General features: G+C 40.0%; 4 protein-coding genes across 5 annotated transcripts in view; 2 read left to right on the top strand and 2 right to left on the bottom strand.

Moving 5' to 3' along the window:
- Positions 1–1,341: 1,341 nt before the first annotated feature.
- On the top strand, positions 1,342–9,498 carry ammecr1 (AMMECR nuclear protein 1). The gene is made up of 6 exons (XM_049742522.2): positions 1,342–2,812; positions 5,209–5,319; positions 5,768–5,882; positions 5,966–6,056; positions 6,291–6,387; positions 6,515–9,498. The coding sequence occupies exons 1-6, from the start codon at positions 2,328–2,330 to the stop codon at positions 6,627–6,629; spliced, it is 1,014 nt and encodes a 337-aa protein (XP_049598479.1). The 5' UTR covers positions 1,342–2,327; the 3' UTR covers positions 6,630–9,498.
- Positions 9,499–10,374: 876 nt separating this feature from the next.
- On the bottom strand, positions 10,375–15,682 carry LOC125982194 (transmembrane protein 164). The gene is made up of 6 exons (XM_049742523.2): positions 14,918–15,682; positions 13,116–13,165; positions 12,405–12,471; positions 12,259–12,337; positions 11,840–11,940; positions 10,375–11,705 (listed from the first exon to the last, which is right to left on the bottom strand). Exons 1-6 carry the CDS (start codon positions 15,353–15,355, stop codon positions 11,499–11,501), a joined length of 942 nt encoding a protein of 313 aa, XP_049598480.1. The 5' UTR covers positions 15,356–15,682; the 3' UTR covers positions 10,375–11,498.
- Positions 15,683–15,745: 63 nt separating this feature from the next.
- The window catches only part of LOC125982188 (gamma-aminobutyric acid receptor subunit beta-4), a 78,559-nt gene continuing 69,479 nt past the window's right edge, over positions 15,746–24,825 (top strand). The window contains exons 1-2 of the mRNA XM_049742510.2: positions 15,746–16,007; positions 16,242–16,335. The gene's annotated coding sequence lies outside the window, so the exon portion shown is untranslated. The remainder of the gene's footprint in view (positions 16,008–16,241; positions 16,336–24,825) is intronic.
- LOC125982189 (gamma-aminobutyric acid receptor subunit alpha-3) overlaps positions 18,071–24,825 on the bottom strand; it is a 36,327-nt gene continuing 29,572 nt past the window's right edge. Inside the window, exons 10-11 of one of the 2 annotated variants that reach the window (XM_049742513.2) lie at positions 21,935–21,973; positions 18,071–21,794 (exon numbers count right to left, since the gene is read on the bottom strand). In XM_049742513.2, the coding sequence (XP_049598470.1) occupies positions 21,468–21,794; positions 21,935–21,973 (366 nt within the window). In that variant the 3' untranslated portion in view covers positions 18,071–21,467. The remainder of the gene's footprint in view (positions 21,795–21,934; positions 21,974–24,825) is intronic. The other variant, XM_049742514.2, reaches the window with a different exon arrangement.

Here is a 24,825-nt window from a genome sequence, read left to right as displayed (position 1 = left end):
GCAGAGTCAGTGCTGTTTGGTCTCACGACTGACGACTAGTGGTCAAACAGTGTCATCACCTAACACACAAAGTAGCTACTCTACATTTGAAACATTTGTGTATTTTCTAATCCTACACGAGTAAAAAAACTCTTGTTACTTTGGTCAATCTCAGCATCATTTACAACAGAAAAGGAACAGTCTTAGTCTTTTTTTATTGAATATTTTAAAAAAACAACAAGCATTTGTTATTATGATGAAACAATTCAAACAATTTAGGGCCAGTTGGAGATTAAACATCCTGTTTTTAACACAAAGGGCAAAGAAGGATGCAGGATACATTTAGAGCAAAGTAATTCAGGTGGTGGGCATTCTAGTCTTTTCAGGTCCCATTTATCCTTAGAATAGATGTGCTAAGAAAGGATTTTTTTTCTCTCAAGATATAAGTGCAAACAGAGGCGAAAGATCTGTTAGAAAGTGACTGGGTGACAAATCATCCCTCTTGATGAAATGGGTTTTCACCCTAGCATGAAAAATGGGAAGTGACTCTGTTCTGGCTGGAAGAAAAAGGTCATTACACTGGAAGCCAGAGGCAAAAACAGCTGAGTCCAGTCAAATTGAAGACAAGGTCTCCGAACAGAAAACAGTTTTACATGCAATACAACCAGACATCACAAACGGCTACATTTATGTTCTACTTTTATCATGTTCTGTAATTCCATCTTCACTGTGATGACACAGCATTGGCTTCACTGCCGCTCCAGTGCATGTTACTCTTTACGATTATGTTCATGAAACGAGTCATTACAGCGCTGTCATGACCTTGTGTCGGGACCTGCAGCATTATTCACTCTAAGAAGATATTTTTGAGCTCCGGCTGACATACAATGAAGTCATATTCCCACATGGTGAGAATGATGAGAGTACATTAGTGATTCTTCACTGACATGCCTTATATGATGCGCTAAACACTGTAATTGAACGCCTGACTTTTATGAACAGCATGCTGCCGAGCATCTGATACTGGAGAGGTCATGCACTGAAAATGTGACATGGCAGGAGGCCCTTCATAGTAATGGGAGAAGACACACTCAAAAATAACTCAGCTGAAGAAGCAATGTGTAAATGTAATTTTCACATTAAATTAGTGAGTAAACTGAGATGAGCTCATTAATTCGATATATTTTTGGTGTTTTCTATTATTAATGCTGAGATTTTTTATTTATTTAAAATGAGTGTCAATAAAAGGATGGGAAACGCTGAATGCACGCGCTTGACGCCGTGCACGGGAGTCAAGTGCGCGCGCCGTTTTGAGGAAGGCGCGTTCACAAACTCGCCACTCCCCCCCATATTAAAAAAAAACGCCAAACTTTGCGCACTGTGCGTAGCGAGGGAGACGCAGGCTATTTTCCTGAATCCAGTTCAGTCGTGCCAACGACACCGACGCCTGTGCCCACAGAGCGATCACAGGGGCTCTCTTACCCGAACGGCACCGAATGGTAGCAACCGAGAGACGGGTGCGCAGCGAGGATTTCTCCCGGCTCAAGGACGAGAATGCGCTTCGTTATGTACCCACTCAAACGGATGCCAGCCTTTAGACAAACCTTTAGCGCAAACTTTCCGCTCGACGTTTGATATTTGGGGTTGTGTTGAGTCAGGTCCAAGAGCAGACTGTGATGCAGGTGCAAACTGAGCGCTAATGTTCCTGAAATGTCTTGCACTGCGCCGACGCGGTCCATTGTGCCACGGCAGCCCCGCATTGACAGATGCCATTTTAGTCTGCGTGGTCCCAGCGTCTGGAATCCCAGCAAAGTGTTGTGTAATTAGAAGTTGTGCGGGCACTAGCAAACAAGCTGGCGGAAAGGGAATGAGCGTCCATGATACTGTGCGCAATCGGTGCTGAAGCTTTATGGGTACGGCGTACTTGAGCTCCAGGTTTCCGGTTGAAGAGGTTTGCTGTGGGGCTCCACTGCTTGTCTGCTTGACACCTGGACGGCCCGGCGGCTCCTGTCAAACGCGGCCTGAACTTCGATGCTTGTTGACAACTGACTTGACAGCCTCGGAGGGTTTCGTGTTGACTGTATTGCTGCTGGGGCTCGAAGCAAAGCGATATGGAAAAAATGCTTGCTAAAGTCACGCAGAGTTAAAGCAGTGCTAGGGTGACGCTGCAGTCTTTTCATCACATCGCCCATTTCGACGTTCGACTTGAGAGAGAACAAAAAAAAAAAAAAAAGAAAGAACTGCATCGGCGTGACAGTGGAGTAGGGAATCGTCCGCCATACGTCTCAACGCAGTGGGATTTGTACGTGTGGTCGGCGTCCCCCCCCACCCTTCCCGCGGTGACGGTTATGGGTCGGAAGCGGTGTGTAGGTGCAGATTGTTCCAAGATGGCGGCCGGGTGCTGCGGGGTGAAGAAGCAGAAGCTGTCGGGATCGCCCGGGTCGGGGGGTCCCGGCGGGGTGGGGGCTGGAAGCGGGGTGGCAGGAACCGGACATTGTGGATCGGAGCTGGGGATTGGCTCTTCGGCGACTGTTGGTGGAGCGCCGAACGTGAGCAGGGCGAACGGCCTGGGGGGACCCGGGGGCAACGTTAGCGGCGGTGGTAGTAATAGTGGTAGCGGCGGCACCAGCGTTCTGTCTACTCTGTCTCCAGCCCCGGCCGGGTACACCTCATCCGGTCTCAGCCCCAATCTCAGCCCAGGACCTGGATCGGGAAGTGGAGGCAGAAAAATGGTCGTTTCGGCGGAGATGTGCTGCTTCTGCTTTGACGTGCTTTATTGCCATCTGTACGGATACCAACCTCCAAGAACACCCAGGTTTACAAATGATCCCTAGTAAGTCACAACTTATTGTCTTGTTGCTTTTGCTGGATGCTCACAAGATCACTGCTGTACTCACACCGAAAATCTCGACTGTTTTCCCAACATTTCCGTCCGTATAGTTCGGGGCACAAACTGTCACATCCGAGAAATATTTGAATGGAACGATTTTAATGTGAAAATCTCTCGACTGTGGCCAGTTGGAATTTGGGGCCTTGTCGAAGAAAAACCTTACTGGCCTACACTACTTTAACGTAACCTCGCTATGTTAAATTAATTTGACGAGCACTGATAATGTATACATCTGAAAGATCACCTTTTATAGATTATCCGGATACCCAGTGGCTTCCAAGCACGATTAATAATATTACCTTTTAACTCTTGTATCACCGGCTAATGTCGGCTACAAGCTACTATTAGCATGCCTCAACAAAAAAAGGGTGGAACGAGCAAGATTAGACTGTAATTCATTTAACTTCATTGACGTTCATTTTCACATAATCACTTGCAATATAAATTGTTCAAACAAGCCATTGTATATTTCCGGTTATCCTTTGTGCTCTTTTTAATCCCATTAGCCCTACATTCAATGAACTCCATATTGCTACATTCAAAGCTTGTCTTGGTTAGCTTAGTGCTACCAGTAGCTCGATGAGGAAGCACTTAATGAGATTGTAATCATTTACTGCTAATTAACATTCAGTATATTAAAAGCTCCCAGTACTTTTCCGTCATATATTTCAATTTTCTACTGGTAACTTGTTCGATGAGTTAAACCGTAACCAAACAGCAAATAACTGCCGTTAGCATCAACAACAAAGAAAACTGGTTCTTGCCGAGTGTAATAAACTCTCCCAATTTCAACATGTTATCTAATATGAATATTACTTTAAGTAACTCTAGATAAATGTCAATCGTGGTTTTAATAGTAGTGCTTTTTTTGGGGGTTAAAATAAAATGTAATTATGATCAAGCTAACAATGAACATTTTTTTTAGCACACCTCATTCAAAGATTGTAATCTGATATGTTGAGTCTGCTTTGTTTTACCGTCACGGAAAGCCTCTTCCAAATCGTTAGCATCACTTTTCAACATCCAATCAACCTAAAATGCACAAACAGCAAATGTCAAATAAAATGTGCAATGTTAAATGACTAGCTTTCTGCAGCACAATATTGTTTACTGTCTTTATATAAACTTTCTTTAACTGGTAATGAATCATGACTGAGAATTTGACTTTGTATTCAGACGAATGAACTACAAAACTGCTTTTATCTTTTAGTTGTCATTTCAGATGCATGCATTGTACATGTACGGTTAATATGGCTGAATGTTTAGTGTATACTAGGAATGCACCGATACCACTTTTTCATATATCCATGAGTATGTACTTATATATACATACTGGTTTTGCCATCGCTGCATTCCCAGTTTATGCATAAATCAGTAAAGTAATATATATATAAATCTTTCATTAAGACCCATGGTTATTAATACCACTTACAATAACTTAAAATCCTGGAATTAAAGAAGGGTGTGCCACCACACATTATTTCCCCCCATTCCTCATGAAAACACATCTCATAATGTTTCCCTTGACAGACTTTGCGAGCGTGACTAATTTTACCTTTCATAACAGGAAAATCCGCTGACTTTCCCCACAAAAGACTGAAGAACATCAGAGGCCATTTCTCAGTAGTTGCGGTAGTTAAAAGAAAAAAAATGCCCTCCAATGCCCACTGTAAGAAAAATACCCACAATAAACAGAACATAATGTGGTCTGTGTAATCATGTTAAGTGCGTCATTGCATTGTGTTGCTTTGTGTGCTTTGAGCTTTAGATGTTTTGTCATGTAAGTACTTGTCACCAGTCAAGTATCGGACTCGATCCGTATCGACGAATTCTTGCCCGGTTTCTTTAAAATAGGACCGAGCCAATCTGACATTGTGAGAATGCGGAGTTTCAACTTAATGTGGGGCGATACGCTTTTCATTCGGTTCTTGGCTCGTTTTACGGAAAATCTTGGCAGCCGCCAAGTATGACACACAAGCATTTTGGTGATTCACATTTCGCAAATGTCAATAAGTCCCGCAGTATTTTAAAGTTGAAGTGGGTGTGCCATTCACCGTGAAGTGAATCATTAAAGCTCACTTGGTTCTCTGAGAAAAATGCACGAGGATTTGCCGCACAATATTTCCTAATGTTGAAGTCAGCTATGCATGCCCAGATTCATTCACGCTACATTTTCACAGTTGCTTTAGCATATTTCATTCACAGACAAGTGCTAATTTTCTATCTCAACCGACCCCAGCTTGATTTTTTTTTCTAAAACAGATCAGTGATTTATTCTTTCGGGCCCCAAAAGATCTCCAATCCCCATGAAATGCATGAATTGCTGTTTTGTTTTTCAGCCCGCTGTTTGTCACATGGAAAATAGGCAGAGACAAGCGGTTGAGGGGTTGTATAGGTACATTTTCTGCCATGAATCTGCACTCAGGACTCAGGGAGTACACCCTTACCAGGTGAGTCATATTGGTTTCCATCTGAAGCTTTGCGTTCTTGTTCAACCTTTACAGCTTCACCAAAATCAAGACAGAATGACTAGACTTGGCGATCTCTTGGTGTCTGCTCGAATCGGGTGATTGCAGCTGTCCTTCAATATTCTCACATGGAAACGTTTCCCTAACTTGTCTAAATTGCAATGGGTGGAAATCAATCCAAATTTCCCTTTGGTTAGTTTCCTGTTGGCTTAATATTATTATTTTTTTTAAAATAAAAAGTCTCCGGCGAGGAATCGGGTGGAATTTGCAAACACACACGGCTCCAGTCTTCATTTGTGTCCAGATTCCAAACGCTATGTGACCACACCCAACTTCGAGATTACGGACCTGGAGTGAAATGGAGAGACGGAATGAAAATGTGAGTCTGCTGCATGTTAACGTCGTTTCTTTTGTTTCCTTTTGACCGCAGTGCCCTTAAAGACAGCCGCTTCCCCCCAATGACAAGGGATGAGCTGCCTCGCCTCTTCTGCTCAGTGTCTCTTCTCACCAACTTTGAAGACGTCGGTGATTACCTTGACTGGGAGGTGAGTGCCACAGCTTTGTCCCCACACTCTCAATTGTTATTTCTCAGAATAGATTGCGTCTAAACAAATCGGATTCTCCACAGGTGGGTGTTCACGGTATTAGGATAGAGTTTTTCAATGAGAAAGGATCAAAGCGCACCGCCACCTACCTGCCAGAGGTTGCAAAGGAGCAAGGTAAGACTTGTTTACGTTGTCGCTCAAAATCGGCCAATGTATTTTTTATGTCGAGGTGACGTTGTCCCTGAAAAGTCATAAGATTTGTTTTTTTTTGAAAGGTAATTGCTATTTCGGGACTGTAAGGTCACTAAATTGTCAAGATGGAAGTGAGGATTGGCAAATTCAAGTGGCTTATGAAGAAATTTGACTTAGTGCCTGTTATTCATGGACATAAGCAATTTTCTTTCGTAGGTTGGGACCACATTCAAACCATAGATTCCTTACTACGAAAGGGAGGCTACAAAGCTCCCATCACAAATGATTTCAGGAAGACCATTAAGTTAACCAGGTAAGGTCACATGGCAGTGTACGGATTACAAGCGTTGAAGCTTTTAAAAGCGGGGATTTTTTTTTTTTTTTTAAGTAGCTCACCCGTAACCGTGTTGTTCGGACAATATGTCTTTTCCCGTGTTTAGGTACCGTAGCGAGAAGATGACAATGGGCTATGCGGAGTATATAGCCCACCGCCAACATCATCACTACCAGAATGGCATCGGGCACCCTCTTCCACCCTACAACCATTATTCCTGACAGCGAGCCGCATGACCAATCATTAGACCTCTCCGCGGACCTTTTCCCAGGAGAGCCCGCCCCCTCCTGGTCTAGCTATTTCTACTACTGTACCATTTTATGATGATAGTTTCCGTTGCCATGCCGGCCGGCTGTCTCCCGGGACGTCGCCGACTTGGCAACGGTCACTCGATTAACGGCAAGGAATTCACCATCGTTTTTTGTTGTTTTTCTTCGCCTGTGGTTTTTGCAGCATACAAAGCCTTTTTTTGTTTTGTTTGTATTCTTAACATTTTTAACCTTTATTATTATTATCGTCGTGTCTGCCCAGCAAAGGCGTTTGTTTCTGTGGATGGAAGGGCGCCTCTTTAACCCCCCCGCGTTTATATATTATTTGGGCTTTGCTACTATTTTACATGTAATCATTTTCTCGGTTTCCCTAACCTAAACCATGTAGCAGGGTCACTGTTAGTCTCGAAGGCCATGTCGTCTCTACTTTGATCCTTCTCAAAAAAAAAAAAAAAAAAATATATATATATATATATATATTATGGCTTAGGTTGTATTAGCTTAGTAGTTTTTACTATCCATAACAGTAATGTCTTCTGAGCGGCCGCATTCCTTGCTTGGGCTCGTTGTGGGTGTGGACAGTCACAGTCCCTCGAAGTAAATTGAATTAGACATCGGATCCATCTGTGTTATTTTTACGTTTTGTGGTGGTTACAATGTGTCGTTTGTGAGCAATAGAAGCGGGATCCGGAGACCACAGTTAGGGAGGCATGTGACAGGGAAATTTAAAAAGCCATATTCTCCCCCATTACACACTCAACCATGTGTCCTCGTCGTCATGTCTTGTGTGTTATTTGTGTTCCGTTAGAAACATGGCCTCCCTATTCCGATGCGAGCTACGTTCACAACATATTACCTGATTTTGAGAGGTGTCATTTCGATTCGACGCAGGAAGTTTTGTCAACTATGTAAATACACACAAAATAGAATTAGGAAGAACGGATAAATAAATCCAACACTTCCTGTTTTGTGGCGAGTTACATTTATACGTACGCACACCGGGGGGGCGGGGCTTATATATCACGTTGAAGAATGCTCGTTTTGTTTTAACCGACTGGAATTTTTTTTTTTTTTTTTTGAGAGGTCCTCGTTACTTGACCAACATCTTTTATAACAGCCTTTTACCAACTGGCAGGTTCACTTCTTTTCTTTATGCAAAAAAAAAAAAAAAAAACGTCAAGGGCTTTCAGCACTCCATCCACAGCTCACCTGAAATGACGTTTAAAGTTGTGTTGCCTTAAATGAATGCGTTAACAGCAAATGGAACAGGAGAGGATGCTTGTTTTTTTTATTTTTTTTTGCCCCCCCTTCCCCTCCCAACACACCCTGTGGTTTGGACTTCCCTTGTCCCAATCATGGCACCACTGCTTTGGTTGATTGTCAATGTTGTTCATAGCCAACCCTCGCTCCACCCCCTTTTTTTTCTGGAAGGTCAAACCACAGAGAGAACAGTTGATAGCTTCAACTGAGCATCAGTCTCCTGTGCCATTTAATCACAGCACAACCAGAAATGATCTGCTGCAAAACCAAATTGACCATGCTCTTTAAGATATTTGTCTTTGTATACACATGCAATGTGTTTTAAGTTGCATGTACGTATGTATGAGTATGAGACCTATGGTTTTCTCCATGATATACAGTATATATTATGCTTGGACACTCTTATGAACCGTTAAGAGCGTTAATAGACAAATATGGTGCTATCAGACCTCATATTGGGGTGGTCACAGCTCGTGACTGGTCATGCGGACTCATCGATCATATCATACTTAAAAAAAAAAGATGTTGCATGTAAGATTTTCTCTATATTGCTGCGAAATGTGGCACATTTTAACATTGAAGGAAGAAAAAAAACTAACGTAGCCCCCTCTGCTTTCATCAAATCCATTGCGGGTGACTATTGGGATGAGTTCCCTATGGGAAAAACGATATTCCTTCACATATAATGAAGCGGGATGATTCCCAGCAGCAGACTATATAGAATGTACTGTTAGCATTCATCTGTTGTGAGAGAATCTTACATGTGTTACCTTTACTCTCCTTGAAATATGCAGATCTGTTCAACAGGTATTTTTTTTTTTTGTGTGTGTCGTTGTCCCCCCTTTCCGGTGTCAACGTAGGTGCACGTTTGAAAGGACAAGAAGTCACATGTTAGGCACACCATGGCCCAGCCTCAAGTCTGTTCATCTGTTAGCTAGCGGCTGAATTAAGTCCGGATATTCAAACTAAGCAAGAGTTTTACTTCTGTATTTTCAAAGCATCCATGCCTCGTAGGAAATTGGACTTTTCTTATCGTGTGGTTTTGTCGTAGCAGTTGCGAGGCTTCAGCTTTTTCCGTTTGGCGGCAGAATGCCGGAGGTTACGTTCACCTGTTTTGTTTGACTGAACCAAAGATGCTAGCGGCCGTGTCCAAAATGCTGCTCATTTAGTCCGACTTCTTGTCCTTTCAAAAAGACATCTGCGGTTGACCGAAAAAAAAGAAAAACATTCGTTTGTGCGTCTGCGTGTGTGTGTTATCGATCTCTCAACTGTCTGGACTTGTTAAGCAACCGAGGTTCAATGACTTTTCATTGAAAATATCTCTGAAGCCATTCATGGCATCAAGGGATGGTTGCAAATTTGTTACTTTTTACTTTTATTATTATTGCTCTTATTCAAAAAAAAAAAAAAAAAAACCTCCCATGGTGTGCCTCATAGCTTTATGGGTTTATATTTTTTTTTTCTGTTTCCCACAAGACCAGCAGTTACACTTTGTATAAAAGATGGATTTTGTTTTTCTTAATTTTGATGCCATTAAAAATGAAAAACCCTCTTTTCTTTACTCTGGACCCAGTAGCTGCACTGGTGTACAATCGCACTGATACAGTAGATGAGTAGATGAAAAAAAAAAAAGAATCAATAATGATAATGACAAAATAAGAACTACAATAAACTTGTTTGAAACTTTTTACCATGTGATATTTAAAAAAAAAAAAAGACTGTTTTTGTACATCAAAAGTTCTTTTCAAAAGAATATTTTGAATCTAGTTTCAAAATTATTTTAGTGGTTTTCTATCTTCTGAATATTTGAGACACTGACTTTAAGATGTGTCACTGTACAAAATGAACTTTTTTTAGTTGCAGTGGCCAGATGGGCTGGGAGGGTTACCTGGTGTAACTCCTCAAACCAATGTTAATTTCTTGTCATTTTGATTATGGAATCTTATTTTTACTCTGCTTTAGGAACTTGAAACTGTTGATGGAAAAAAAAACATGAACCTGGAAAGCTAAAAAAAAATCCCACCCCTGTAGAGCTAGAACCTTCCTCCTCTCCTTGAATTGCTGTTAGTGTGATAAGACTTGAAATGGGCATTTTTTTTATCACGATAAAGATCCCAAACGGAAAAAAGAAAACACAAAATCTATCAAAAAAAAACTAATGAGTTGGGGTGGGTGATTGAAAAGATATACTATATAGACGGGTTATCTGAGTATGTAAGCAGTGGATGTGAAGATAATGTAGTTTTAAACATTGTTACATTTTAAAATTATTCAATAAAAAAAGCCAACTCAGCAGTGTGTGTAGTTGTTTTTTTCCGGCTCAAATGCTCCATGTTTATATAATCTGCCAGGCTTTAATTTCTCCATGACCTCAAAAAAGATGAGCAGTAGGAAAATGTGTCAATGTATATAATAAAAAAAAACATATAGACCTTGCTCAACCGAAATAAATTTTAATTAAGAACCTACATCATCCCTTAAGAGTAGAAAAGCATCCCTTCTTTACATCAAAGTATACAATATATGCGTACTATAATATGCTACAATGACGCAACCCACACACATACTTGAAATGATACCGTAACCTGACTGAAAAAAAAAATATTTCCGTCATTACTAAATCACCCAAAGTGATTCTCGGATAATTTGGTCTTGTATTAGCGGAGGATTCCGACAAGTCCTTGTGAATATCAACAGGAGCATCGAGCGACACACGATTCAAGTTTCACCATGGGCAAATAAATTTCTCCTGACAAAACGTACGTGACGACAAAAGCGCAACTTCCTTGGCGGAACAATCCTGCAAATCTTCATCTCAACAATGACCAAATATTTGAAGTGGAATTTTGTAGGATTTCATACAAAAACATTGCACAATTAGTATAATCATTCAAATAATTACTAATAATAATTATATCTATATATAATATACACCGTAATTTTCGGACTATAAGCCGCACCGGACTATAAGGCGCACCAGCTAAAACCCGTGATTCCGGGTTCAAAATTTATGAAAAAAGCCGTGGCTTATAGTCCGAAATTTACGGTATATATATAATATAATGTATAATTTCAATTTATATAATTTTTTAATAATTTTTGATTGATGTCCTTCTAAATTCCACAAGAGTGCGCTTAAGCAACACACTTGATGTTCCCTTATCATCACGTAACTTGATGGCTGGAAAGGGGGCAAACATACATTGACTTAAATAACTTTCCCTTCTTCCTTTCAACACAAACACTCTCCTATCAATCATGACAACATCGATGGCCCTCCTGCCACGATAACCAGAATTCACATTTACAGTGCATAACGAAAAAAAAATAACAAAAAAACACCTTGATACAAATACATTGACTTGTATGAAAAGTGAAAGCGGGACAACAGCAGATCTGTGGTGGGTGAAAAATAAAAAAGGCAACGTGAGAAAACATCTCCTGCATATGTCTGAACAAATGTACGTGCAAGTCATGGACAACATTAAAAAGATGGACTAAAAATGGTCAATAAAAGCAACGTAAAAGGCATTGAGAGTGAAAAGAAAGGCTCGCACGTCTTCATTCGACTTTCTTGCTGCGCAGTCGCAGCGAATCCAGCAGGTGTCTGCACACGGGGCCCGTGTGTTGCGAGAGTAGTGTCAGAACCTTCCCGTGGATTAGCGTCAGAAGGGTCTGGTGGCCCGCCGCCCAAACACGGTACCAAGGTCCGTAAAAGGGATCAGACACGGCCGGGCATAGCATGTTGTTGAGGTTCACCTCGGTTACCTAACGTCGAAAAATATGGTCATTGCCGAATCAAAGCATAGCTGACATATTAAGTTACTTATAATAATAATAACTAAAAAAAGATGTCCTAAAATGAGCTTATTGCAGTCGACCAGCAGAGGTCGCTCTCTTACCAGACCAAGAACTTGCAAGAAGACAAAGTGGTAGAGGAAGAGGATGCCTGTGGAGAGCAGCGCCCACCATATGTCCCCCAGCGGCTCAGGCTTGTACACGCCTATGAAAAAAAAGAACACATCCATAAACAAATATATTTGGAGGAAAAGAAGAAATATTTGTCCATTTTGGACAAAGGTTTCCCACTCCCACTTAAGATGACACAATTAAGATGCCGCTCGATACATTTTGCTTAAGCCTCCCTAAAGGTTAATTAAGGCACTCTAAGTAGACCCGATTATTCATGTTCGAAACCTTTACAGGAGGCGCTCATAAACAAAACGCTCGGAGAGGAACAGCTACCACGCTTGAAGTGACACGGTGACGTCAGCAAATGGCGTCAATGAAAGGATGATGCGGGGCGAGGTCAACACCTTACCTCCTTTCCTGAAAAGGTAAAGTGGCACCAGATACAACATGGAGTGTTGAATGTAGTAAATCTCCTTTTCAAACGGCAGCTGAGAAGACAAGAAAGAGAAAAGTGAATGCACGTGCATTCACGCAATGGGCAAGCTGGTTTCTTACCAGTCTGGTGTTGACCACAGGAAACATTAAAGCCAAGAGAGCCCCGTTCAACATATGAACCTGCAGCCTGGAAATAACACACGAGGTAATCAAATGTGCAGAAATGGCCATCATGACCTACATTCTGAACTTGCTCACAACCTGCTTCAGATGTGAACTGACACGCTCACGAACAAATATTTACAAGGAAACGGTTGGAAATCAAATTCTCGGAACGAGATGTGTTATTATTTGCAGTTACTGTTGATGCTCTTTTGCATGAAGCTGTGAGCTCTAATTCAGGAGGCAAACGACACATGGGTTGTGTGTGCCTGTTCCTGAGCGGGAACCCGATTTGCTTTCAAATCAGTTCTTTCACCTTTCTGGCTTGACGTCTTGCTGCAGTGGAGACGTTTTGTTTAATCCCAAAGCGGCATGGTGCAATGCACGCTTGAGAATACCGCAGAACAACAAACGACGGGAGCTTTAGCGACTCGACTCGTGCAGGTTCTGACCTGTCGTGGTGTCATTAGTCTCGTCTACTTTAGGGGCGATTGGGAATTAGAAGCGCCAACGTGGCTAGAGTATACAATTCCAGGTTCCACCAGGTGGACACTTCATTAGGTACACCTAATACAGTTTTGGTGAATTCTTATACAAAATCATTCTCCAACATTTATTTGATGATGCAAGGGTACCTAATAATTTGGCTGTCGAGTGCAACCAGCTCACCTAAACACAACCATGGCGGTTTTGCACGGCGGGCAGGCCAGCAGAAAGATCTACGGAACAGAAAGACAAACTGTTACATTTGCAACATTCTTCGGAAGTCTCCACTTTCAGAATGACTTCATCTCTACCGCTGTGTTATTTTTTTTTCTGCTCCACACAAGAGATTACACTGAAATGGATTTCATGCAAATGACTAGGCAAGCCGCTTCTTAGTAAGAAGGTCCTGACTAAGTAGAGATGTTTGCTCATCTACTCAGAAATGGACTGCTTAAAGATTCACGTGTCACTACTGACATTCATCAAGAGCTAATACGCTATATAAAGTGGTAGTTTTTTTTTTTTTCTTCTCGCTTTTTCGGATGAGGCTAATCTGTCTGTTCCAAATGATGCGTGGCAAAGACAGATTGGGATAATGTGATAACTCGCATTTATCCTCTTCTGGGCTGCTGGCATGTGAAGTTGTGATATCACTTCGGGTGTGTGCGTGGTCATAAAACTATTCCTAAGTCAAACAAATGCTGAGATGACAAAATTGAAGCTCAGGGATTTTCATGTAACGTTTTGTCAGAAGGCAGTGTGGCGGATTGCTTAGCATGTCGCACAAGTTTTGCACGAGGCATTAGGTGTGAACATCGAGTCACATTATTGTGGCTTAAAACACCTTTCAAAATATTATATTCATTTGACCGTACTGATAAATTTCAATTGATAGTCGCCACTTGATGGATCACTTGGCATGAAATGAACACGACAAGCAAAATAACGTCATGAACTAGCTTTTCTACGGAGATGGATTACCTGTGACCTTTTCTTCTTATTCATAGTTTCAAGTCGACGTAAAAACAAAACAAAAGACACAATATGGGGGTTTGGTTTCAAAAACATAAAGCAACAATTGAATGACCCACTAAGCAGAGGAACAAAGATCTCTTTTCTGCTTAGCATAATTTTTTTTTTTTTTTTGCACGAGGCAGGGTCGAGCTCTCAAGGAAAATAAATATATAAATTAGGCTAAAAAATGAAGAGATAAAAGACAAGGCCTACTATATGGTTGTTTCCGCTTAGCATAATTTTTTTTTTTTTTTGCATGAGGCAGGGTCGAGCACTCAACGAAAATAAATAAATAAATTAGGCGAAAAAATGAAGAGATAAAAGACAAGGCCTACGATATGGTTGTTTACCATTTTAGAATCGTGCAATACCAATTGGTATGCGCAATCACGTACCATGCAGGTCAGGCAATCATGTGGAACCAAGGAAAACATCTCGGATGACATAAGTGTATATGAACCGAGTGCTTTGAACACTGGACTGACAACCTTCATGGCAAAAGCCTATAATTTATATCTATAAACTCCATTGTGTAGCGTACTGAAAAACGACACCTCAATTAAGACAACACCTTGAAAACAAACAGAGGGGATATTCTGGATTATCGGGTTATGGACGACTGAGACATCCGAAAGGCCGAGTTAACCACCTTTGATGATCACAATTTTGGAAAAGACTCCCATGGGTACCTGTTACAGTAAATTACAAGGAAGTTAGAAAAGAGAACTTGCAAAAGATTGTAACTGTAACAATGAGAAGTGAATTGGTGAAAGATTTCACTCTGGAGGAGGAACTCAGGTCAAATCAGTGAACAGGACCAACAGCATAGCTTCATGTGGAGCAGTGTTTGCGACCAATCTCAAAATACACCAAAGTTGGTGTAAATCAAGTCATTATATGGCTGGCTGAGCACACAAGTGTTGTTGTTTACTACCTGGACATACTTTTGGTGCACATTGTGTTCTTCTCACCTGGATCATGGTGACCACATGGCACGGGTTCAGCAGGTAGATCACAGTCTTGGTCGCGAATTTGAAGCCCACCTCCACTCCAAAAGTCATGCATAGTGCAACGAGCAACAAGTTCTTGCCTAGACTATCCTCCTTTGTTCTTGTGCATTCTTTCCCCACCACTTTGAGCTCTTTGGAGATGTTGATTTTCTTCAGCGCCACGCTTATCTCCACTATGGAGATGAGGAGCACCACGAGACTTTCACTGATGCGCTGCTGGGGCGCAAGGAAGGCTGCACATTCTGGGCCCCCGTTGCCCTCAAACTTCGGGTCCACCCCGCCGTAGACCCAGTCTAACAGGCTATATATGTTGTACCTGGACATATTCCTCTTCTCGTGGTGGAAAAGATACGAACAAGACGGAATAAAAGACGTCACACTGACTTCTTGACGAAACATGAACCGCAAGATTTCCCTTTGGCTGTAAGTGGAGAGGAAGACATGCACGGGTCGCCTTGCCCTGTACCGGCTAGCTTATTAGCCAAACCTCCGGTTCCTCCTCCTTCTTCTCCTCCTCCTCCTGAGGCGGATGTCAAACTTGCAGCTAGCTGCAGGAGGCGGCCGGTAACATCAAGGTTAATAGTTGTGCCGCCGGGACAACCGGCTCCCCATTCACCCTCTCTTAACTGGCGTCGATATTACTTGAAGCATGCATGATTGCTTATTTGCTCTGAGAAAGTCTGAGTCCGGGTTTGCAATATCAGCACCGGAGAGCGCACTCGTTAGCTTAGCCACCTAGCTTCGAGTAAACCCTGAACGTTACTGTCAGACTGAGCTGCAATCTCATTGGCCATTGCGTAGTATGCTGCGTTCATAGCCACTATGCAATCGGAACACTCACACTTGTTAAACGCAAGACAAGTTCTATTTCTTCCTCTCTTGTTCATTTTTGTGCCCTCGATTTGAAGTTTTAATTCCTTACATTTTTATACGTGATTAACTATTGCTGGACACAAGAAACTATTTTTTCGTCTTGGATACGAAACTTATTTTGACAAGCACTCCCATCACGCAAAGGGTGTTGCGTTTGGATCTTCCGGAAATCAAAGAGGTGAGTAAGCGTGCGACACCTGCAGTGGATTTACCTGAAAACAATTCGTGATTTTATCATATTGCATGCAATATCGACAAATTGCATTACATACAATTATATCAGTATTGTGGTTACAATTTTATTTGATGAAATGCAAATAAAATATATCTTATATGTGAAGCCTTCTTTGGAAGGCCTAGAAACAGATACACGTTTCAGTTTACTTGAAATACTTTATGTTACTTTTATTAGAGACATATGATGCAGATGACCTCTCCGGTGACCTTTCTTCAAGCAACGATCCCGTCATCAGGCCTAGTCCGAAAGAGGAGAGCTCAGTGCACCCGTAAGTCTCTTTTTTTTTTTTTTTTTAATAATCACCACCAACAGAAAAATTATAATTAAAGGTCTATGAAATGATTGGAATGTAAATTAGTTTATTTTGCTTTGCCATCCAGGCCAGTCAAATTAGATTATTTCTTGCATGTCATTTCACTCACCTCTGAGTATTTAATACAATCAAACATGTAGATCCATTCTTGATAGTATATAGACACGTTTCTTGTTTGAACTCTTTGCCACTGCTTCCAGCGAGCCTTCTGTGCAAAGTAATTATTTTCAAGCCATTACTTTTATTGTGAACTTGTCATCTCCTGCATGATCCCTGCACTCCAGTTATGTCCCTGGTTTATGGTTATGACATTATGAAGCAATTCCGGGAAGACATAATAGGAAACCATCAAACACACATTGGAGGATGTTTGAGAGAATGAAATAATACCAATAAGGCAATTATTTTCATTTGAATGATAATTCAAACACTTACTTGATATAGGACATGTAAAGAAAATATCTGTACAATTATATTTTAAAATATTTGTTTCAAGTTAAAAAAAAAAAAACGTAGTGTATTTTGAATCAAGGACATTTTGAACATATTTTACTTTTTTTTTTTTTTCCTGCTGGCCAAAACAACTAAGTTTTCTTTCATCCATCAGTTAAGGTCACCTGCATCTTTCCCAGCTTTTGTAGCAAAATCTTCTTGCTAAGTTTTAGTGACAAACAATCCATAACATTTCCCCCCAAAATGACTTTTGCACCTAAATAATTGAGGCCAGAGATGGGCGGATTCTGATTTTCCTCTCTGGTTGCTATGGTTACCCTGGTACGTATAATATGGCAGCTACTGTAAATGCAGTCAGCTTTCCATTCTGTAAATTCCTGGTCAGAAATAATTCCCATTTGTTCTTGTTTGTTCCACTCTATGCTGCTGCTGGTGTACATAATGTGATTTTTGAAGTACTATATTTAAATTACACGGTAAATGTCAACCATGTACATTTCGAACACATCAATTTCATTGGTTTACTGAAACGTTAAATTCCTTTCTTCTCCTTCAAAGTCATCATTGAACCCATGACTGCAGTCCTGAAGGGAAAATATAAATATATAAATAATAATAAATAAATCTTATCAACTCTAGAGTGGGTCGTGCAAGAAGCCAGGAGCCAAATTGTTTCATTTCATTGGACTTTTTTTTTTTTGGTTTAGCACTATTTTTGTTTTTTTTCAGCTCACTTTTCAGTCATCTGTATGCATCTTATTAGTTGTCCGGTATTCAGACCTGTCAATCCTTTTATCAATTTGACTTGTTATTGTTGCCTTGCCCCAGTAGCCCCACTCTGCAGGTAAATCCAATTGGCTGACGAAATTGGATCTTGAAGCTCTGCTGTTTGTCTTTTCCAATTGACCAGATCAGATTTCTGGTATCTACACATCAGGGCCTTGTTCTGACCTGGCTCATGACTCACTCTTGTAATATAGATGAACAAAAATATTGTTAAAAAAATTTGAGACCAGTAAAAGTAAACTGGACCAATAGAGAAAACATCAGTCTGGAAAAATTGTCAGTCAGGTAATGCACCTAAAATAATTATTAATAAATAAATTAGAATAAAAATTAATAATTAATAAATAATAATAGTAATAAATAAAATAATTAGTTTGATATCAAATAAACCAGTGAAGTGATGGAAAAATTGATATCGGTGCTCACCGAGACCAAAAAAGAGTTCTCCACGGCAAAATACATAATCCTTTTATTTCCAATTTCTGTTTGCTACATCTCATTACAGTAAGCACATGAACGAGAGAAGTCAACATACAGAGTCCAGTCACTGAGCACATAGAGAGCCACTTCCCAACAACAACACACAGTCCACCACAGTATGTTCTTGTCTTTGTCGAGGAAGTCTTTTATCGCTCAATGCGTAGAGACATGCAGTGGAATTGCAGGAGAGAGAACACGCCATGTACAACTCTGCTTGCAAACAGCTGCTAATTCACAGTTAAGTTTGGAAAAAAGAAAAAAAAAAGTGCACACAAGGGCTACTGATCTTGTAAGTAGACTCATGAATAGTACGTCGTTAAAACAGAGCTGAACAGTATCGGATTGAAAAATAAAGGACGTGACGTCTCCGTATTCACAAACTATTGGAATGGATTCCATAATATCTACAAATTCACAACTTTGTAACATTTTTTTCTCAGCTATCAAGTATTTGTGGCGCTTTACTCATGGAGAGAATTTATAAACAAACAGTAAGCAGCACTAAATAGCATAAATATATTTTTTGATATACTTTTAATATAATGCAGGATGATCCATTATAGTTAACTCTGGCCCTGTAGGAAAATAACGGACAAAATAGCATGTCGAGTAATGCAGTCGAATTTAATTTCTTAAAAATTAAATAAATAAAAATCAATACAATAATTTTGGGTCTAAATATGTTCACGGTCACAACAAATAGAATTGTCACCTATTGATGGACGAACAAGATGTGCAGCAAAAGCTAATCTGGAATGAAAGATGTTTTTTTTCCTCTTGTTTAAAAACGTCATTATCATAAACGCCCTGATGCCATCATCTTTCCGCCGCCGCATGTTTGCATAGTAGACTTTCTGGAAATTGTTGGAATATTTTGTGATATAATAATCAAGTCTGCAATCAGTAACTTTCCTTGACGCCCCAGTTCAATTATGAATCCTCTCAATTGAACATTTCCCTGTTTTATGAAGTTAAATAATATACATATGAGGTAGAACTATTGTCCAGTCGCTTGATATAATTTTTGACAAGAATCTCATTTGATTGTTTGAGTCTCTTGATATACTACTTTCACATATCGGTGAAAATAATATTGTAAAAGAAAAAAAATGCAAACTGGTATTTTAATCTAACTCAAAGCTGTCCGTGGTTAGTGTCGCAATTTATTTTTATTTTACGAGCATCTCTAGTTGGTATGTAAATGCATCTTTGGTTACAAAGTTTCAATATAGATATTTATATTATTAATTGTAATGTATCATTTAAATTTTACACATTATTGACATTATTTTGCTCTTCCATACATTTTTAGTAACCCTTGACGCCAAAGTGCTTTTCACGCTGTTCAATTTGACCGAGTGCATGTTAAAATGAATCCGTCGTGCAGATTCCCTTCTCCTCAACCTCTGTGATCCATTTGACAGAGACTTTTGACACTTGCTCTGAGAAATGGAATGGGTCATTTCAGTCCTCCACAATGCATAATTAACAAGAGAGTCAAATTTAAAATCCCTGCAGGGGTGGAGTTGCTGAGACCACAATGACACCTGTCTGTCACCCAAAAGAAATAGTAAATACCCAACTGTCGTCATCTATTAATCACTATCGTCCGACAATATCCGCCATGTTTGTTGTATTTCTGCTGACCCTGTAATCAATATTAAAATATGCTCCGAATACCAAGGAACGAACTTCACGAAGGATTATATTTGTTATCGAGCTGCAAATAAAGCCGACTCATATAATCCGCGGTAAAAGCACTTTCATAACCATATTGTAAATGAACATCACATAAATATGCATGAATCATTTCTGAAGATTTCTCTTGGGCTGTGAGTGGGTCACCGATGAGTAAATTGCTTGAACCACAAGATCCGAGACACAAAGAGCTACTTGAGCATAATACTGCATTTTGTGAGGACACACATGTACACATTACGTTAACACAAATTTATGTGTGTGTATGTTGTTCACCAAGGCACTTGCCTCCTTTTTAACCGAACATCGCCGAGAGCCACTAGACTTGAAAATGCACAGGCTTTGCCCCGTGGGATGGGAAAGCAATTCCAGATGATACTACATTGGCTCTGATGAGATTCATCTTGAGCTGAAGGCCAGACACTGAAGATTATTAATGATGGTCCTATGGAACTATATAGGCGGCCCTTGCTACGAGTAAGCAACACCTCGAGTGTCTTCCAATGCATCCCTGTGTGTGTGTGCATGCGTGTTATTTATTCTCGTCTTCATCGGTTAGCAACAATGACAACCTGAAACTATGCTTGCAAAACAGATTTTACAAAATAACAGCGATGGATTCCTTTGTTACAACAGGGCCAGAGCTACTGTAAATGAGAGAAGAAAAAAGAATCTCTGAGATTGCGGGAATAGTGAGTCTGCCGTTATGCCGCTTTGCTTTGTTTACGTGGAACGGAACGAAGCTAGCATGATGCCGCACCAGTGGGGGACTTTTAATAGCTTACTGGAAATTTCCACTGTTTCCACTTGTACCGTTTTACAGAGACGCATAGGTGCTGGTACGATCGTTTCTTTGTTGGCTTATTGCCTCTCTCTCTTGGAAATACAAGGTGGAACAGGGAGAGCAAAGGTAGTTTTATGTGGGTATTTGCCCTTGGTCTTTATGGACGAGCAAAATACTGCATCATAACAAACACAGAATATACACGCACGGAATTGTCATTTCACTCATCTAAAAAAAAAAATGCTGCCTTTACAAAGGTATCTAGATGTATGCCGCTATATTAATTAGCATGCTAACTAAAAGTGTGAGGCTTGCACTGATTGATCTATAGACAATTTTTGACAAAAGAGACAAAAACGAATAATCGAAAAACGATACTCATGTTGGAGGTAATCAGGTCAATTTGAATTGACGCTTTCAAAGAGGTATAGCGCCTACCAACATGTTTGGAATCGTCCTTTCTCGTGGTGCGAAATAGCACTGACACACATTTCGGATATTTTAATGACCTCGTTAAGGTACACCAGAGAAAACATTGAAACGATTTGAGTAGGATTGCATTGTAATCTGTCAATACTACAAACTATAACTACATTCCCGTAATAATCACTACTTCTGCAATATTATCTTTGTAAAGGCAGCTCTTCTATTGGATTGAATGAGATTAGAAACACACATATATATATATATGTATATATTTGTATATGCATTTGTGTATATTGTACATATACATATGTATATACATAAGTATATAGTAGACATATATCATGTGGTACCTCCATTTGATGACCAAGCACTTGTAAATTAGGTACCACCGCACACGTTAAGATGTTCATGGCTTCCTGTCTACCCTTCATTGTTAAACCGATTCCGAATTCGATCCGATTCAGTTGAGGTTGTTCGCCTCGATGATGGCGGGCTTTCTGTTGACATATGTGGCCCAGTAGCCCAAGTTGAAGATGAAAAAAAGAATGGGGAAAATGATGCGGGATATTTTGTCCACTTTGCTGACTCGGTTGTAAGACTTCTTGGCTTCTGTGTAGGGATCGTCCATTTTATGGAGGAAGGAGTGTTTGGCTGACGCCCCCCCGCTAGCCGCACTCTTGGAAATGGTTGTTAAACCTTGGTCTTTGGCTACGTTGATGGCGTAGGTCGTTCCGACAATGTTGAACGTGTTGTTTGCCTTTTTGGAGAGAGTTGCCGATTCTCTTCTCTGAAAAGAAGAGAAGGCAGCAAAAAGTTGTTAGGAGAAAACGCAGCGGACTCCACAATACTTCCATTTGAACTCATAAAGAGGAAATAGAAGCAAGACCACGAGACACGACACACACAAGAGCAAAACAAAAGCCTAACCATATCGTTAATCCTGGCCATGTTAGCCTGAAACGGTTCCTGAAAAGAAAAGTAGAAAAGAAAAAAAGTTTACCAATTATATTAAAAATTACCCAACTTACATGTTCTAGTCATCACTTTCTAGCTTGTACATTTTACACGATTCTCAATTAAATCTGCATCATAACAAGGTTTGATTGCAGAAAAAAAAGAGGTCACAAGCATAATGTTTTTAATAAGTGCTGAAAAAGAAAGAAAAAAAATCACGTTTGCATCACTTGATCTAGGTTGGCTGGTATATGATAATGCTGTTAGCTCCAGCATAGAGTACAAGTGAGAGAAAAAAAAAAAAAAAAAATCATGCCTGTAGTCATGTCTGACAAATCAATGAAAGCAGCTTGGCCTCTTCAGGCAAATAATTCGCGATGAAACAAACATGGCACAGGCTCTACCATAGAAGAAGCTGACTTCTTCCTACTTCTACAAACAAACCATTAGACTGTCTTTGCTGAAAAAAATTAATTTGCACACTTATTTACCAAACCTGATGATTTTCAGAATCCCGTACGCAAAGTCAGTGTGGGAGAACAAGTAGGGCAGCAAGATTGAGCACAGTACAAGTTTGACTTTTTTTGGATGAGCTAGTGTGAGTCAAGATGTCCTTGGACTTCACACTCAAGAGAATTTCCTTTAAAGATGATCTTATCTGTGCCTTAACACGAAGAAAATGTCAGCCTCGATTGGAATCTGTCCGAACGAGTCAAACGTGACACGTTACTGCCAAAGTGGGATTTTTACAGCTTTTACGGGAAATGTAAAATGTTATTAGCGTTTTCATAGGTGACAAACTCAAGGCCCGGGGGCCAGGTACGGCCCACCACATCATTTTATATGGCCCGCCAAGACACATTTTGCTTCAATATAAAATCACAAATTGTCTTTACTTTTAAATAAATATTGCTAACTTTATTTTTTTGGACACCCCAACTATACACTGTCTTTCTTAATCACCACATGGCAGATTTAGAACAGCCTACCTGTATAATAATTTGAGCCCCTTAATATTTAATTGCATGTATTAAATTTATGCGAGGTTAGTTCTAGGCATAACAGATGGCACTCGGAAAAATACCGAAAAAAAAATGGCCTTAAATTGACACCTTTCCTCCCTCCCCACACTTGCACAGTCTGCGGTACATTTGCGTTTTTTTTTTTTAATGTCTACTTTGAGGCCGCAGCTTTAATTCTCGCTCTACTTTTTCAGCTTCATTTGACTTTCCTTCCTTCCGTCCTCCTCCCTTCACTCCATCTTTTTAATTAGCATAACTAATGTCCCCTGTTTCCGTTGCCGATTGCTTCGCCGTGGATCTCTTTATGCCTTTCCCATCGCTGAATGTTTTCTTAACACATTTCTTATTGGCATAAAGTCAAAAATGAAATATAAAAAGTCACATTGTGGCCGATGTCATGTAGAAATCTACACAATATTTGCATTTTGAGTGCAGAAAAGATGTCAAGGATCCATGCAGCTGCTTTATTGGCCGATAGAGAATCGCTCCATGTAATTAACAACGTCTATTGCTATCCTTTACTTATTTATTTTTCCTTTATTGATGCATTAATTACCGCCCCGCTGGGATGAGACCATCTTATTTACATAGTCGCTATTGACATCCACACTATTGTTTTTTAAACTCTACTGTGGTGACTCAAATCAACAACAAAAAAAATGAATCCATTGAGAAGGCCGAAAGGGCTCGAACTCGAATCAATTTGGACAAAAATACAAAAGCAGTGCCCTCAATGCCTTTTCCAGGACATTAAATCCACTACACCTTAAAGCACTGCAGTGTCTTTTTTCTGTTTCACATAGATAGCTTAGTCAGCAGAAAAACTAATGGCGCTGTAATATCGGACACTATATGACGTTAATCGTTGAAAACTGAAAGTCTGTGGCAGTAGAAATGTTCTTTGCTCAATAAACTGTTGTGCTTCTTTAAATCTGCTCAGTTTTCTGATATATATTGAATTTATTGAACTAAAGCACCTAGTAATTTACAATGGAGTCACAAAAAGTATGCATCCGTTTACTCAGAAATTAATTTACAGAGATGATTTCATTGAACACCTAGATGATATGCTCGCAGTAAATTGTGACTTTATTGTACCTTCTGCCATCTTATAGAAGAGAAATTAATTGCGCTGTGTGTAACGTTACCCAGCTGGCATAGATGGTTAATGAATAAATAATCAGTTTTGGACAAATGAAGTGAAATGACGCCATTTTCTACAGCACCCTTGACGATGAGTGTGCAACTGGTAGGTGATACTGTATTTGTATTTTATATTTATTCGTCGATTTATTTTTAGTACTTGCAATTTGGCTATCCTCTGGCACATAAAGTAAATCCAAAGCATTTGCAAATGTCATTTTTTTTTAAGGAGGGCATAAGCATCCTGGGGGTGATCGTGCCACTTAAGTTTTTTTTTTTTTTTTTGGAAACACTTGTGTGTGGACGTGTTAGATTGAGCCTTATGTTAGTCTGACCTTCACGATTTGAGATGACGTGTTGACGTTTTCGATTGCCTCAAGTATTTGTATGGGCTGTCGTTAATTTGGTGTATTTTAGGCTATTGGGAAGCTCTTTGTGTTTTTATCAAGTCATTTATTCTGATCAAATCATTGAATTATTTCACATTTAAATGAAGGAATGGATAAATAATAATTCATGTCAAATTTTAATCATTAAAATTGGTGATTTAAAAATTGCCCTTATCTGAATCCCATTAAGGATGAACTTAATCAGGATTTGCAACATATCTGAAAAAGTTTGAACCGCAAACGAGCTTCTGCTTTAACTGTCGTGTCCAAATCGACGTACTTGAGCAAAATAGTGTCGATGCCAACTTGC

This window comes from Syngnathus scovelli, chromosome 15 (assembly GCF_024217435.2).
Source record: "Syngnathus scovelli strain Florida chromosome 15, RoL_Ssco_1.2, whole genome shotgun sequence".
Lineage (NCBI taxonomy): Eukaryota > Metazoa > Chordata > Actinopteri > Syngnathiformes > Syngnathidae > Syngnathus > Syngnathus scovelli.
The sequence above is the reverse complement of the archived record's forward strand: the minus strand, read 5'-3'. Positions and strand labels throughout refer to the sequence as shown.